We start from the raw sequence: 15,626 nt of genomic DNA, 5'->3' as shown, positions 1-15,626 counted from the left end.
GAGATTCGGTTGTGGATCTTTTTATCCAAATTTTCCATTGACTCTACGGTAGCAACCTTATTTTCAATAATTTCGAGCCTTTGCATTACATGCTCCAAAGTTAATACAGTTCCATTAACCAAAAGAGGTGGTGAGCCAAATAAATCTATCATAGCATTATAAGAATCAAAAGTGTGGCTACGCAAGAAATTCCCTCCGATAATGGTGTCAAGGACATATCTGTACCAAGGAGCAACGCCTACATAAAAATTGCGAAGAAGAGCGGAAGTAGATTGCTTCATGGTAGATCTATTTTGAGTATTGCAAATTCTATACCAAGCGTCTTTTAGATTTTCTCCCTCCCTTTGCTTAAAATTTAGAACTTCATTCTCGGGAGACAACGGAGAAGATAGAGGACTCGCCATAACGATAAGTAAACGAAAAAGAGGCAAATAGAGAAAGAGAGGGAGGATAGAGAGAGAGGGCGAATAAAACGGCAAGGGTGAAGTGGGGGAGAGGAAAATGAGAGGCAAATGGCAAATAATGTAATGCGGGAGATAAGGGTTGTGATGGGTACTTGGTATATTGACTTTTGCGTAGACTCCCCGGCAACGGCGCCAGAAATGGCTCGTTGTCGGGAGTCAGATCTTGACTTGCGCGAACCTCCCGACAACGGCGCCAGAAATTCTTCTTGCTACCTCTTGAGCACTGCGTTGGATTTCCCCGAAGAGGAAACGATGATGCAGCAAAGTAGCGTAAGTATTTCCCTCAGTTTTTGAGAACCAAGGTATTAATCCAGTAGGAGGTTGCGCGCGCGTCCCTAGTACCTGCACAAAACAAATAACTCCTTGCAACCAATGCGATAAGGGGTTGTCAATCCCTTCACGGTCACTTACGAGAGTGAGATCTGATAGATATGATAAGATAATATTTTTGGTATTTTTGTGGTAAAGATGCAAAGTAAAATAAAAGCAAAGTAAAAAAGCAAAGGAAATAACTAAGTATTGGAAGATTAATATGATGAAGATAGACCTGGGGGCCATATGTTTCACTAGTGGCTTCTCTCAAGAGCACAAGTATTTTACGGTGGGTGAACGAATTACTGTTGAGCAATTGACATAATTGAGCATAGTTATGAGAATATGTAGGTATGATCATGTATATAGGCATCACGTCCGAGACAAGTAGACCGACTCCTGCTTGCATCTACTACTATTACTCCACTCATCGACCGCTATTCAGCATGCATCTAGAGTATTAAATTCATGAAAACAGAGTAACGCCTTAAGCAAGATGACATTATGTAGAGGGATAAATTCATGCAATATGATGAAAACCCCATCTTGTTATCCTCGATGACAACAATACAATACGTGCCTTGCTGCCCCTATTGTCACTGGGAAAAGAAACCGCAAGATTGAACCCAAAGCTAAGCACTTCTCCCAATGCAAGAACGATCAATCTAGTAGGCCAAACCAAACTGATAATTCGAAGAGACTTGCAAAGATAGCCAATTATACATAAAAGAATTCAGAGAAGATTCAAATATTGTTCATAGATAATCTTGATCATAAACCCACAATTCATCGGTCTCAACAAACACACCGCAAAAAGAAGATTACATCGAATAGATCTCCACAAGAGAGGGGGAGAAGATTGTATTGAGATCCAAAAAGAGATAAGAAGCCATCTAGCTAATAACTATGGACCCGAAGGTCTGAGGTAAACTACTCACACTTCATCGGAGAGGCTATGGTGTTGATGTAGAAGCCCTCCGTGATGGATACCCCCTCTGGCGGAGCTCCGGAACAGGCCCCAAGATGGGATCTCGTGGATACAGGAAGTTACAGCGGTGGAATTATGGTTTTGGCTCCGTATCTGATCGTTTGGGGGTACGTAGGTATATAGAGTAGGAAGGAGTACGTCGGTGGAGCAACAGGAGGCCCACGAGGGTGGAGGGCGCGCATGGGGGAGGTAGGCGCGCCCCCTACCTCGTGGCCTCCTCCTTTGTTTCTTGACGTAGGGTCCAAGTCTCTTGGATCATGTTCGGTGAGAAAATCACGTTCCCGAAGGTTTCATTCCGTTTGGACTCCGTTTGATATTCCTTTTCTTTGAAACCCTAAAATAGGCAAAAAAACAACAATTCTACACTGGTCCTCCGGTTAATAAGTTAGTCCCAAAAATAATATAAAAATGGATAATAAAGCCTAATAATGTCCAAAACAGTAGATAATATAGCATAGAGCAATAAAAAATTATAGATACGCTGAAGACGTATCATCCACCCACATGCCGTATAAAGCCTCCTGAAGGCGATTCAGGCCGGTGTAGGTTCTATGTACAAAAATGTGGTAGTTTGGATCTCACTTTATCTTTTTCTCAAAAGAAGGGTCACACTGTATTCGCTTGTATCTCGTTGTTGAGTAGTTTCTACTATTACTAGTAGACTAGCTCATTGTTCGTGCATTACTACCACAAAAAATGATTCAAATTGCATTGTAGTTGTATACAAGAAGCGATGCATCATTTAATACTAAGGAAAAGAAATTCAATTAAGTAGCCAACGCTGCACTTGCGTAAGTGTGGCAGCGATGAGAGCACCATTGCAAGATGTGATTTTATTTTTCTCTCATCAAATTGGAGGGTCTGGTGGGTTCTATATGGATGAGGAAGATTGGGGTGGCGCGGGGGAGAGAACTCACCACCAACACCGCCAACAACTCCAATTTATAAGATACTAGAGACATGTTGTTGTTGTTTTTTTTGGAAAAAACTAGTAATTACTCTCTCCGTCACATCACAGATTGCCAAACGGTATTCTCTAAAGGGGAAAATGGACGATTGAAGGAAAAATAACTCTTTTAGGGCGAACTAAAAAGGAAAAACAAACTTGTGTGCTCCTTGGATGCTCGCTAGGCTAGCAAGAAAGCAAGCAAACCTGAAAGAAACACGAGGACATGTGCCCTGTTGCCGTGCCATACGAGCCGCTGCAATAAACAAACGAATTACTGCTCCAATCAGGGATGGAAAGTTCTGTCCTGAAATTAACAACGCACGAGCACATGCTCTCATGCCAACACAAATTACACCGCCAGCTGAAGCAGTTAACTAAACTTCCTTTTTTTCCCCTACAATAACATGGGCCGGCAAAGTTTCGTCCGGCCCGGCGATTCGCCGACGGACGGCCGAGATCCGGCGCCCTCGCCGCCAAGTGGAGCGGCGGACGGACCGGATCACCCGAGCCCCACTGGCTCCACATGACCCAGGCCCGGTCCGGCGGTTTACGCGCGGGAATGAAAAGGAGGAGAGATCAGATCACGGCACGGGACGGGGAATCCGTCGCTGTTGGTGTTGTGCTCCGGCCTCCAGCTGCCTTTGCGGCTGCCCACGGCGCCACGATCGCCGCCCCCTTCCTCTCCCGCGGTTACTGTTGCGCTGTTTATGTTTACCACCTCCGCCGAGCTAGCTACGACATGCCGCCGCTGCCCCGCCCACTCCGCAGTCACGGTCAACTAACCGCTCACGGCGGCTGACAGGTGGGGCCGGCCCACTAGCCATGGTCTGCCGATCCTGTCTCGGCCTCGCCGGGATAACTAATCACGTGGTTAAAGTGGAAGAATTCCGCGGAGTGGCTTATTACTGCCACCACCAGCTGAGCGAGCACCGGACGGGGGGAGGAGGGGAGCTCGAGCTCGGGCTCGCTAATGGCGGAGAGCGACGGCGGCGAGGCGGACCCCGGCGCCGGCCGCGCGGCAGGCGGTGGCGACGACCCGGCCCCGCGCGCGCAGCGGCCGCAGCTCGCCAAATCGCGCACCATCGCCGGCTCCGCCGCCGCGGCCGCCTCCGCCGAGGTAAGGCGGGGCGGGAGGGACGGCGGCATCCTCGCCCGCCGCTCCACCACGGCGGCGGCGGCGCCCCTCCAGCAGGTGCCCAGGCGGCTCACCGTCGCCGTGGACGACCCCTCCCACGCGGCGCCCAACGCCGGCGTGCTCGACCGCGACTGGTGCTACCCTTCCTTCCTCGGCCCGCACGCCTCGCGCCCGCGCCCGCCGCGCCAGCAGCAGACGCCGCCGCCCGCCGTCGCCGCTGCCCCCGCCCGCCGGAACCCTAGCGGCAACCCGGCCACCACGCGGAGGGTGGCGGCCTCGCAGCGAGACGAGGAGAAGTCCCTGGCCTCCGTGGTCAAGCAGTCGGCGCTGCTCGGGGAGAGGAGGCCGCTCTCGCCCCCGCCGCCGCCGCCGCGCGCTCGCCGATTCGATCTCTCTCCCTACTGCCTCCTACTAGTAAGCAATGCCATTTAAAGCTCCAGCCTTGTTTGCAACAGCTGACTTACTATTCTGGTCCATTTCCCCCGTGAATTTATTGCTTGCAGTTGCTGGTCGTAACCGTCACAAGCTCCTCCCTGGCTTTCTGGCAGTGGATGAAAGTGCTGGGGCTCCAGGTTACCTATCTATTTCACCTGCCAAAATTGTGTGGTGCCAGTTGGTTTCACCATAACTGATATCTCTGACAGCTTATAAGCACTTGCATTTTTGCAGAAAAAGGTCAGATCATGCAGTGGTGGTGCTGATGCTGCGGACAGTGAGGAAACTGCCGAGACATCCTGGGTTCTTGGGGACCCTGGTTCCGGCTTTGTTAGCTCCGAGAGCTGGAAATTAGCTCCGATGCTTGCACTGGCAATACCGTTGTTCCTTTTTAAATACGCTGACCAGCTGCGGCGAAAGAAAGAAAATTCCAGCAGGACGAGAAGCACCGAGGAAGAAGTGCCTCTCGAGAAGAGGATTGCTTACAAGGTTGATGTGTTCTTCTCAGGGCATCCGTATGCTAAGTTGCTTGCCCTCCTGATCGCCACTGTAGTTCTCATTGCCTCGGGCGGCATTGCGCTGTATTCTGTCAGTGGCAGTGGGTTCCTGGAGGCTCTTTGGCTTTCCTGGACTTTTGTGGCAGATTCAGGAAACCATGCTGACCAGGTTGGCCTCGGTCCAAGGATTGTGTCCGTGTCGATTAGCGCCGGTGGCATGCTGGTGTTTGCCACGATGCTCGGGCTTGTGTCAGATGCGATATCGGAGAAGGTGGATTCTTGGCGTAAGGGGAAAAGTGAGGTGATAGAGGTCAACCATATACTAATCCTCGGATGGAGCGACAAGCTGGTAATGTTCTGGTGAAAAATTGCTTTAGTATCAATTATAAGTAACAAATCGGTCAGGCAGCAGATAACATAGTAAAGCGTGCTGTGATAAAACCTGACGATCCCCTAGCAGTGCATTTCCGAAGTAGGCTTGTAAGAAATGTTAATGTATGCTGACTTGTAGGATTTCATTTTCAAGGATTCAATGCACATTATGCTTTCAAAACTTAAGTCTGTATTTTAAATTCCATTTTAGACAAACCAACTTCGGAAGTTAAATGTTGGTCTTTTTTCACCATTTTTAGTTACTTTATGCACTTCATTTTGTACATTATCCTCCAATCTTACTGAGGGAAGTTGTGCACTGAGCACTGAGGTTTATTTGCTTGCTTTGGTATTGATAAAGACTGAATCAACTGGCTTACTACTTTTTTCACTATGTGGAGCAGGGCTCTCTTCTGAAGCAGCTGGCTATAGCCAATAAAAGCATTGGTGGTGGTGTAGTTGTTGTCCTGGCAGAAAGAGACAAGGAAGAGATGGAGATGGACATAGGAAAGCTAGGATTTGATTTCATGGGAACATCTGTAATATGTAGAAGCGGCAGTCCTCTAATCCTAGCAGATCTGAAGAAGGTACCGAGCTGTTCTTCTGATCCTCCACTATGAATAAACTCCTTGGATGGTTTCTTTTCATGCTATGTGTCATGTAAATATCTACCTGAAATGTCCTTTCCTCCCCACAGGTTTCTGTTTCCAAAGCGCGTGCTATTATTGTTTTAGCATCTGATGAAAATGCAGACCAAGTTAGTGTTTTCTTCTATCCACCTTTACTATTTTGGGGTTGACAGCTCATATAATTATTTGCCCAACTTTCATTTTCTCCATTCCCCCCCAGAGTGATGCACGAGCTTTGCGTGTCGTACTGAGCCTGACTGGAGTAAAAGAGGGCTTAAGGGGGCATATTGTTGTAGAGATGAGTGACCTTGACAATGAACCTTTAGTGAAATTGGTTGGAGGTGAACTAATTGAAACAGTTGTTGCCCATGATGTCATTGGACGTTTGATGATACAGTGTGCACTCCAACCTGGCTTGGCACAGGTACATTTCAATGTAACACTTGGTTCTGCAGTAAGAAAGAAAAGAAACAAAATCTTTGAGCCTAGCATACTAAACTGCAATGCTGTTTGGTCCTGTATTTTTGCCCGGGATGTATCTCCATGATTGCTAACCCACCATATTCTTTTGCAGATATGGGAGGATATTTTGGGATTTGAAAATGCAGAATTCTATATAAAAAGATGGCCAGAATTGGATGGCATGCGGTTTGGGGATGTGTTAATCTCATTCCCTGATGCTGTGCCCTGCGGAGTGAAGCTTGCGTCAAGATTTGGAAGTATATTAATGAATCCGGATGATGATTATGTTTTAAGAGAAGGCGATGAAATCCTTGTTATAGCAGAAGATGATGATACTTATGCACCTGCTCCTCTACCAGAGGTTAATTTTCTGAGCTATGCTTAATGTTGTATAATATTTAGTCTCTTTGTACCAACTATCATTAAGCCAGTCATACTGCCCAGATAAAAAAAATCCTATTCACTTAGATTTTTATTTGATCTATGTTATTTCTTGCCAGGTGCATAAGGGTTTTCTACCTAACGTTCCCACCCCGCCTAAATATCCAGAGAAAATTTTGTTCTGTGGTTGGCGACGTGACATCCATGATATGATAATGGTAAGTTAACCTGTGCATTTTGCCAGGATCGATGTACGTTTACGCACATCTTGGATATGAATGTTGGTGCTGTTGTGTAGGTTCTAGAAGCATTTCTTGCTCCAGGTTCTGAATTGTGGATGTTCAATGAGGTGCCAGAGAAGGCGAGGGAGACAAAACTGACTGACGGTGGTATGGATATTCTTGGACTAACAAACATTAAACTTGTACACAAAGAAGGGAATGCTGTCATCAGGCGGCACTTAGAAAGCTTGCCTCTTGAGACCTTTGATTCTGTGAGTATATGCCCTATCATAGAGACAAATGTAGTACTCTGAACGTTTCTATTCAAACAATGATTGTTTTATGGAACCGTCAATGTTGTCCAAAATAGTTCGTCATCTTGGCTCGCATTTCTTTTACTCAGTTTACCTATGCTGAAATACACCCATTGCTAACTTTGAAACCACAGATTTTAATTCTTGCAGATGAGTCGGTGGAGGACTCCATTGTACAATCGGATTCACGGTCCTTAGCGACACTTCTTCTAATTCGTGATGTTCAGGTGAGCAACAAGCAGCCTGGCTGTAGCATATATAACTGACAGTGCATAGGTAGATGACCGCTGCATTACTGATGTGTACCTTCTTCTGTAGTCCAAACGTCTTCCGTCGAAGGAGTCAAAATCACCTCTACATCACAATGGCTTCTCTCACAGCTCCTGGATTCGGAAGATGCAGCATGCATCGGACAAATCAATAATAATCAGTGAGATACTGGACTCAAGAACTAGAAACCTTGTATCTGTCTCCAAAATCAGCGATTACGTCCTGTCAAATGAACTTGTCAGTATGGCATTAGCAATGGTAGCAGAAGACAAGCAAATCAACAGAGTTCTTGAGGAACTTTTTGCTGAGGAGGTAACTATCTAAATTGTGACATAATTTGAGTTGTGCTTTAATATTGCAATAACATGTTTTTTCCACAATCTATGTGTACAAGCCACACTTACCAGTTAACAATGACTTGAAGCATCTCTATTTAATGTCGTACCAGATGATAGTTTTTAAAAATTAACTACCCAGTGACCTGCATAAGATCTGACCGTGGTAATCCTATGGTACAGGGCAACGAGATGTGCATACGGTCTGCTGAGTTTTACCTGTATGAACAAGAGGAATTGAGTTTCCTGGACATAATGGTGAGGGCTCGTGAGCGAGACGAGATTGTGATCGGCTACCGGCTTGCCAACACCGATGAGGCAATCATTAATCCAGAGCACAAGTCGGAGATTAAGAAGTGGTCTCTAGACGACGTGTTTGTTGTGATCGCGAAAGGTGACTGACTAGTTTTACAATGTCATCTCACTTTTTTTGAAGCGCAAGTGTATACTATGATAGTAATAATAGTACAATACTAATCCATGCTAGCTGATAGAGAAGATAACCGGGCAAAGCATATGTGAAAGTACAGTTGTGATCTCATCTCACCCGAGACATTGGCACTGTACATGTCGGTTCCTGTCGTCTCCGTAGCATTCAGTTCACCTCAACGTAGGTAACTTCGGCGCCCCAGCCAGAGGTTGTTGCTGATGAGTAAATAAGCAGTACAGTGGGTCAATGCAGTAGGAATAGCTTGTGACTCATGTTGTATTTTGTAAGCTCGCAGCTAATTATTGAATCCGTGATATGCTATATGCCATGATGTGTTGATGTTCAAAGGAAAGAGGACATGCAGAGTATTCTGTGAATGCTCCTGTAGTTGTACCTAGACATAGCTAAACAGCGTGCATCTTTGTTCTTTTACTTTTGCTATGCTGCGTTGATGTTCCAAGAAAGAGGACATGCAGTGTAGCCTGTGATTCTGTGAAGGCCCCTGTGATGCTATCTAACCATAGCTGTACCTCTGCATAGTGCATCTTGGTTCTTCTACTTTCTCTTGAGACTTATTAATTCAGTTGCAAATCAAGCAACCGTGAAATAGAGCACCTCCGTGCTAGAAGCATATCATCGGAGCTATGTGATGGTGCTAGCTCGTTGACTGTTGAGACAATTAAGAAGGTTTGAATCCTGGCATGCCTCTGCAAAGTTGAGAAAGAAAGACAAGTGCCTCATGATACCAGCTTAGGAGCTGTAGCTGTAGGTGGTGCTTGCGGTCATCACAGCACGTGGAGATGGCTGCACCAACTGGTAGGAGTATTTGGTATCGGTTGGATGGGTTGGTGGTGCTAACTGTTATACCAGAAGTAGCCCAGGGACATTCTGAAGAGGGTGCATCCACCACAACTCCCACTTGTAGCACAAATTGCCAGTTTTAGGGCGAACCACAGAATACGTCGGCAATACTTCAAGCTTTAAACATGAAGCGCTGGATAGCCTGAGGAGCGCCATTTCTCCCAATCACAGGGAATACAAGCATACGCTTTATATGTACATAAGTTTCTCTGTCAAGAGCCAAATATTACAGCATTCATCAAGCGCCCTTTGTCCCATGTAAATTATGTTACAGGAACCAAAACCAAACAGAAGCAAACTTCCACAAAATTGCATATCCCACTGAGCGCAGAAGTTCCACGATAGGCCGATTATCTACAGGTAACTTACTCCGCATACTTTCATGATATGCGTAGCGAGCTCATGCGGAGCTCTCCGCTTGCATGAACCTCCTTGACCCTCTTGTCGTACTCATCCTCCTCTTCCTCCTCCGCCACTTCTGGCCTCTCTTCCTCTTCCTTCTCTTCCTCGTCGTCCGAACCCTCATCGCCCCAACCATAGCTTGGCCTGGATGACTTTGGCATGGTCCTTGCCTCCTGGACGATCTTCATGATCTCTTCTGAAGTCTGCTCCGAGAAAGAAGGCACGGCGTTATCCCTCCTGAAGTACATGGCCTGCGCCGTCTCTGTGAGCTCCCTTGGCAGGTTCTTCAGGAACCATGGGTGGCTCTTTATCTCCCTCATCGTGATTCTCTGGACAGCATTCAGATTATCACGTCAACGCGATGTCACTTGCTATGAAACATGGCGACTTCCTAAAAAGAAGAAGGCGAAAGATACAGATTGAGGTCATTACCTTCGATGGGACATTAACAAAGATACGGGCCATAAGCTGTCGGCATTCCATGGATATGTGGACATGATCAGGTATAGTATATTGCACGGACATTATTCGCTGTAGATGAAGAGTGGCCATAATGAGGGTCAATTGACGTGCAAAAGGAAATACCGTGAGCCAAAATAGGATAAATCTGCGTCGCATAATTCTAGAATGTCACCTGAATGGTCTTGCGTATATTCTTGGGGTCATCCTGGTCTTCAAATGGATAGCCTCCCACAAGCATGACGTAAAGAGTCACCCCACAAGACCACACATCTGCAAGCTACATTAACAAGATCCATTGCTGCTAATTAGTATATAGCTGAAGAATAGTCTCATGTCACTAGATACTAGCTAATATCCATTAGGACGACATACAAAGTTCAGGACCGACATCTGACAATCTCTTATGTGACTATGATTAGCATGGTTTACTGTGATACTAAACTTCAGATTCAGTAACCGCACAGGAAAATTGTGTTGACTCTGCAGTGTCAAGATAAAGCATCCTAATGATGCAGTTCTAGTGCAGTTTTGTACTTCTGTTCTGTTGTTGCATTATTCATTTAGCCTAAAGGTTCTTCCTTGCGTTGTTGAAGTTTCAGTGTGCTAGCATACTGAACTTACAAATTAACCACAAGGACCATCGCCTTGATCAGCAAAACCAACTTATAAATTATACTAGCCCCGGTAGCCATGAATAATGATTAAAGCAAAATAACTGGCTTCATTTGATGGAGCATAGTCACGTGTATGAATCCACCCACCACTCCCACAGTCGCTGGGTCGATCAGGGAAGCACCAACATGGCAAAAACTAAGTGAAACAGGCATGCCAATGCTACAGTTCTCCATTCCCGTGAAAAGCTATGGAATACAGCCCAACATTTGCATAATATATGCCAATACAGTGCATCTTTGTATCAAGGAAGCCATGACATCACATTTCCTACAATGTGGACAGGAATTAGACATCCTTGCATGCATTTACCATGCTCCAAAATTTAGACTTCATAAAATACAATGGATTCAATAGAAGCAAACAGCAAGGCAGGAAAGTAGGCTGCAGAAAATTTGCCACGATAGGGGCCGAGCTGGACTTACTTCTGTTACCAGGCAAACCTACCTACCTATTTGCGATAAAATGATTTGAACAAGAAACTAGAATCCAAAAACTCCATGAATAGTTAAAAAGGTGAATCATATCTAGAAACATGTAGAATCTAGAGGATAAGAACCTATTTTGTGGATGGATGGTCTGCATTCACCAAATAGCCCACTCCACTTTTCCGATGTCAACATCCTTTATTGTACATCTTACCTCGACAAACCAAACAGAAGATGTTGCAGCACCTCATGCTGACAATGACTCCTCATCAAACAGAAGCTTGCCAAGAGAATTTCAGATAATCTGTTTGTCCAATATTCGTGGTATTTTTAAATATAATATAATGTATTGCCCATCACAATTTAATAAATAAAGCCAAATATCAGGTATTTCCTAAAATCTTTTCCCTGCTTTTAGATAATGCAAGCTTTTGGAAGGTACTCCTTTAGCCTTGGGGTGCCCGTCATTCAACCGGCCTTTTGATTAAATTGAGGGGCCAAGCATATGTAACGTCACAATCATGACGCAAGTGCATCCACTAAATGGTTTCAATGGAGAAGTTTAAATAGTGTCAAGGCACCGACTATTTAACCAATCAGGAAGGCTTGGCAGAATGCCCAAATACTCGTAATTTCAGTGAAATCATGAGTAAAACTTGCATACTATATTTCTCATGTGAAAACCACAAGATGAAAGAGATATTTGCACATACAATGCCTAGAAAAGAGGTTTGTTCTAATGACCTAACAGATTATCTTGCAAAGGACTAACAGAAACCAGATAAGGTAAATGTAAAACAATAAAAAAATACAAACTCACCTTTCCATCATACTCACGGCAGGATAGCACCTCTGGTGCAATATATGCTGGCGTCCCCACTGCTGATTTGGGCCTTGAATGCAATACTGATGACTGATCCAGAAATGGGAAGAACAGTTTCTGTGAGAATTTACAGACATCGATAACTTGAAGGTTCAATATGTGGGTTCAGGGACAACCTTGGAGTAGCCGAAATCGCATATTTTGAGCCGTGGAGCTGCACTGCCATCCAAGAGAACGTTCTCCAGCTTCAAATCTCTATGGCATATTTGCTGGTATATGACAAGATTGTCCCGAGAATCAAGTTAATAGAAATACAGTACACTAGATCTTGGCTCATACATAAGACTGCAGAAGATTAACAGTGAAACCAGCCGTGAAACATAAAAGAAACTTGAAAGGTGAAACACTAGGCACACTAGTCATTTGTGATTCAGGAAAGTGGGCTGCTGATTTGAATGTAAATTATTATAACAATACTCTTGCTTGCGTGTTCGTACCATGTGATGGCAGTAGCTCACACCACAGATCAACTGCTGAAAGAAATACCTTGCCTGCGTGAAGCAAAACCAGATTAAGTATTGCTCTTCCACCCAAATCCATAAGATTATAAAATTGAGGAATAAATCACGAGACCTCATCCTCACTGAAGCGCCCACGATCACAGATTCGCTCAAACAGCTCCCCACCTGCTGCGAACTCCATGACAATCATAAGATTTGTTGGCGTCAGTACCACCTGGAGAATTTCCCCCCAGAACAACTAATTAAAATCATGTGTGTGGACGCGTGGTTGTGATAAGGAACAAGTAAATAAAGCTAAAAGCACAATCTGATTCCTTCTTCCATCAAAAGTTTGTGCTATTGCAATGCAAACAGAAAGATATGCCTTTATGTTTCAGGTGAATAATTGCCACGGAGAAGGTGCCTCTCGGCGACATGCATCTGTAACATGAGAATCCACGCCCAAACCACACAAATATACAAGGGGCTTGTGTAAAGCGAAATCAGGAAAGGGGGAAAAGGAAGGGAGGTATCAAACATTAGGTAGCAATCGAAGATTCCTCACCACATGCAGTTAGGAGAATTTTTTACAGGAAAAAAAAATCACCCGCGCCATTCCTACCCCGTGAACACCAAACGATTTGCGTTCGGAAACGCGAAAATTTTGTTTTAAAAAACAGAGAGAGAATTGGCCCGTGTGGACGAATTTTTGCACGAACCTCCTTGAAGCGGATGATGTTGGGGTGGCGCAGCGAGCGGTGGTTGATGATCTCCCTGTAGACATTCTCGTCAATCTGCAGGGCACAGATCCCCAAAACGGTAATTAATCCTCCTCCCGCCGGACAAGCAAGCCAGCCAGCCCAATTACTCCTCCTTGTATGTAGCACAAAAATAAATAAACGGAGAGGACGGGGGGAGGAAGACAAGCGAACGAACCCGGTGGCCGCGCTCGATGCACTTGACGGCGACGAGCTCGCGGGTCTCGCGGTTGCGCATCAGCCGCGCCACCCCGAAGTTGCCCGACCCGATGTCCCGCACCGCCTCGTACTTCTCCATCCCCTCCCTCCCTCCCTCCGCCCCCCGCGCGTCGCCGGCCGCGCCCCCGTGCCCCTGCCCCTCGGCCTCGCCTCCCTCACGCGCACGATCCCCGTGGGACCCACGACGGCTTGCCTGCCGGCCGGAGCCGCGGACGGAACGGAGGGCACGGCGGCGGCGGAAGGGCGCGAGGCGAGGCTGCGGAAGGGTGCGGTGCGGTGGGGGCTCGCGCCGTGCCTCGTTCGTTGGGTCGGTAGGTTGGCTCTGGGCCGTGCCGCGGGTTGCGTCTGCGGTGGCGCGTGTGTGGGGGCGGTGCGTGGGCGTGTGTCGCGGGGAGGATTATATACCCAGGGGGGGAGGGGCGCGGCCAGCGAGGTGGAGGAGGAGCCAGGCGGGAGGGGGGGTGGGGAGGTGGAGTGGGCGGAGGGGCTGCCCGGTGGGCCACGCCGTCGGCGGGTCCGCGTCACGCAGCGTGGCGCGCGGACCCCGCCTGCCTGCCGCCTGGCTGGATTCGTTTCGATGCGTCCAAAATGGCTCGCTACTGCTGGAGCTTTGCGCTGTTTGATCGGCGGAAAAATATCCCGGAGGGGGAAAAACGGGAAAACATCCATTTGGTATCCTGCTGCTATGAATACCTGTTTCCATCGAAGGAATGATCCCACTGGGTATAATTAATGCTGTACTAATCAGATCACAGCGTCGCATGTCGGCTTTACTTTATCGTATCTTTTTCTTTTTTGAAATTCACTTTGTCGTATCTTTGTGTTATCTTAGCCGGCTGATTTTGTGAACTAGGTAGTGGAGTAATATTGTGGTTGTAGGGGGAAGAGGATGATCATGTGCTTCCAGCCCTGGAGCCCGTGGGTCGTTGGATCATGGATCCAACGGTAGGAAGAGCTCATCCAAACTTTCAAGAAAACCCCTCAAGGAGTCCTGTAGTTTTGTGTAATTTTGCCGAGGTCCAAAGACTTCAAAGCTAACCACTAAAGAATGACATCAAGTGAGGCATTACATGTTCGTAGCTGGCATCCCAAATTCACGGGCATAGTGTTGAATAGCTTTGAAATCTGATAACACTTAACACCATTAGCTCATCACATAACCATGGTTATGTAAGCTCTCATTTTCGTTCTTCTCTTTTATCTCTCCCTTGTCCCTTTTCTCGTCGAGAGTCCCCAACGTTCTACCCCGACTCCTCTCCCCTTCTCCTCAGTCGTTGTCGCCAACATGAGTGGGAAAGGGAGGGGAGCTCGAGTAGACTCTTTACATAGTAAACTGGGGTAGTAGTAGTCAACTTAAGGACATGTGGCTTTGTGCTTGTTTGAAGTTCTCCAATGTACCATGCAGATGGTGTATGATGGTTGTCATGCTTTTCCCCTAATTGTTTTCTATGGAGGAAGCTAGCAGTTGATGGTAGACCTAATGAGTGCTCCCTCGATAAGCCTGACAATGGGCCAAATCGGACCAGCGTAGATGTCCATTCCCTCACCTTGAGCAGTCGCGGGGTTAGTAAAAAGTTGGGTGTGAATCTGTCATCAGCTTTCCCTGGTCTGGCGCTCGGAGGGGAAGGCTGGTATCGATGATCTCTTGCTTTTCTTATTGCACGGGAAGACCTCTGCCGTGGATCTAAGGACAAAAAACTCTCCAATATGCCTCTTGGAAGGCATGGATGGATCGTCGACCGCTCGTCGACTTCTCTTATTGCATGTGCCTTCATCTGCAACCTCCAATGGGAGGCCCTTGTTCCCTTGTTGTCTCTAAGCAAGGCAACGGTAAGGGGCGTTGGCCAAAGTGTCTCCAACGAGGTTAACATCTACTCAAGGACTGGTTTGCTTTATATGTTTCCTATAACGGGTGCTTATCGAAAAGTTCAAGGACTTGGGTAAATTTATTTTCCTTAGGTTCCTTCAACTGTTGCGTTAATTCTAATTTTGAAATACACACAAATTATTTGACTCACCCATTAGTTAAGCAAGAAAATACTTGCCTGAATAATTAGTGAAAATTGAGCGAAATCCATTACAAACTTGACCATAAAATACCAACAAGCAACAACCGTACAATGCATGCAGACTAGTGCCAAACACCAAAGTCCAACGACCACTACAACAGTCAACAAAAGCATGCAAGCCGCTACTTCTGTAAACCATCGACACGTGGGTCACTACACCACAAAGGAACCTCAATCGGCTGGCTACAGCTTGAGGATAACACATCGAAAAACTAATAGACACCACCAAATCCATGTT

General features: G+C 46.4%; 2 protein-coding genes across 3 annotated transcripts; one reads left to right on the top strand and one right to left on the bottom strand.

Annotated features, from left to right (window-relative positions):
* Positions 1–3,016: 3,016 nt before the first annotated feature.
* On the top strand, positions 3,017–8,546 carry LOC123062744 (probable ion channel POLLUX). Of its 2 annotated transcripts, XM_044486390.1 has the most exons (12): positions 3,032–4,262; positions 4,352–4,420; positions 4,518–5,129; positions 5,557–5,739; positions 5,850–5,909; positions 6,002–6,205; positions 6,356–6,604; positions 6,744–6,842; positions 6,923–7,117; positions 7,294–7,386; positions 7,478–7,741; positions 7,948–8,546. In XM_044486390.1, the coding sequence occupies exons 1-12, from the start codon at positions 3,684–3,686 to the stop codon at positions 8,164–8,166; spliced, it is 2,826 nt and encodes a 941-aa protein (XP_044342325.1). In that variant the 5' UTR covers positions 3,032–3,683; the 3' UTR covers positions 8,167–8,546. The 2 variants fall into 2 exon arrangements, with proteins under 2 accessions (XP_044342326.1, XP_044342325.1); XM_044486391.1 differs by lacking the exon at positions 7,948–8,546 and having other exon boundaries at positions 3,017–4,262; positions 7,310–7,386.
* A 627-nt stretch (positions 8,547–9,173) lies between these two features.
* LOC100415889 (serine/threonine-protein kinase SAPK4) lies at positions 9,174–13,700 on the bottom strand. Its single transcript, XM_044486392.1, has 9 exons — positions 13,279–13,700; positions 13,062–13,136; positions 12,476–12,577; positions 12,340–12,393; positions 12,019–12,111; positions 11,840–11,932; positions 10,092–10,196; positions 9,890–9,988; positions 9,174–9,786 (listed from the first exon to the last, which is right to left on the bottom strand). The coding sequence occupies exons 1-9, from the start codon at positions 13,396–13,398 to the stop codon at positions 9,436–9,438; spliced, it is 1,092 nt and encodes a 363-aa protein (XP_044342327.1). The 5' UTR covers positions 13,399–13,700; the 3' UTR covers positions 9,174–9,435.
* Positions 13,701–15,626: the final 1,926 nt, after the last annotated feature.

Source organism: Triticum aestivum, chromosome 3A (assembly GCF_018294505.1).
Source record: "Triticum aestivum cultivar Chinese Spring chromosome 3A, IWGSC CS RefSeq v2.1, whole genome shotgun sequence".
NCBI classification, from domain to species: Eukaryota; Viridiplantae; Streptophyta; class Magnoliopsida; order Poales; family Poaceae; genus Triticum; species Triticum aestivum.
Note: the sequence above shows the minus strand (reverse complement) of the source record. Positions and strands in the feature narration are given on the sequence as shown.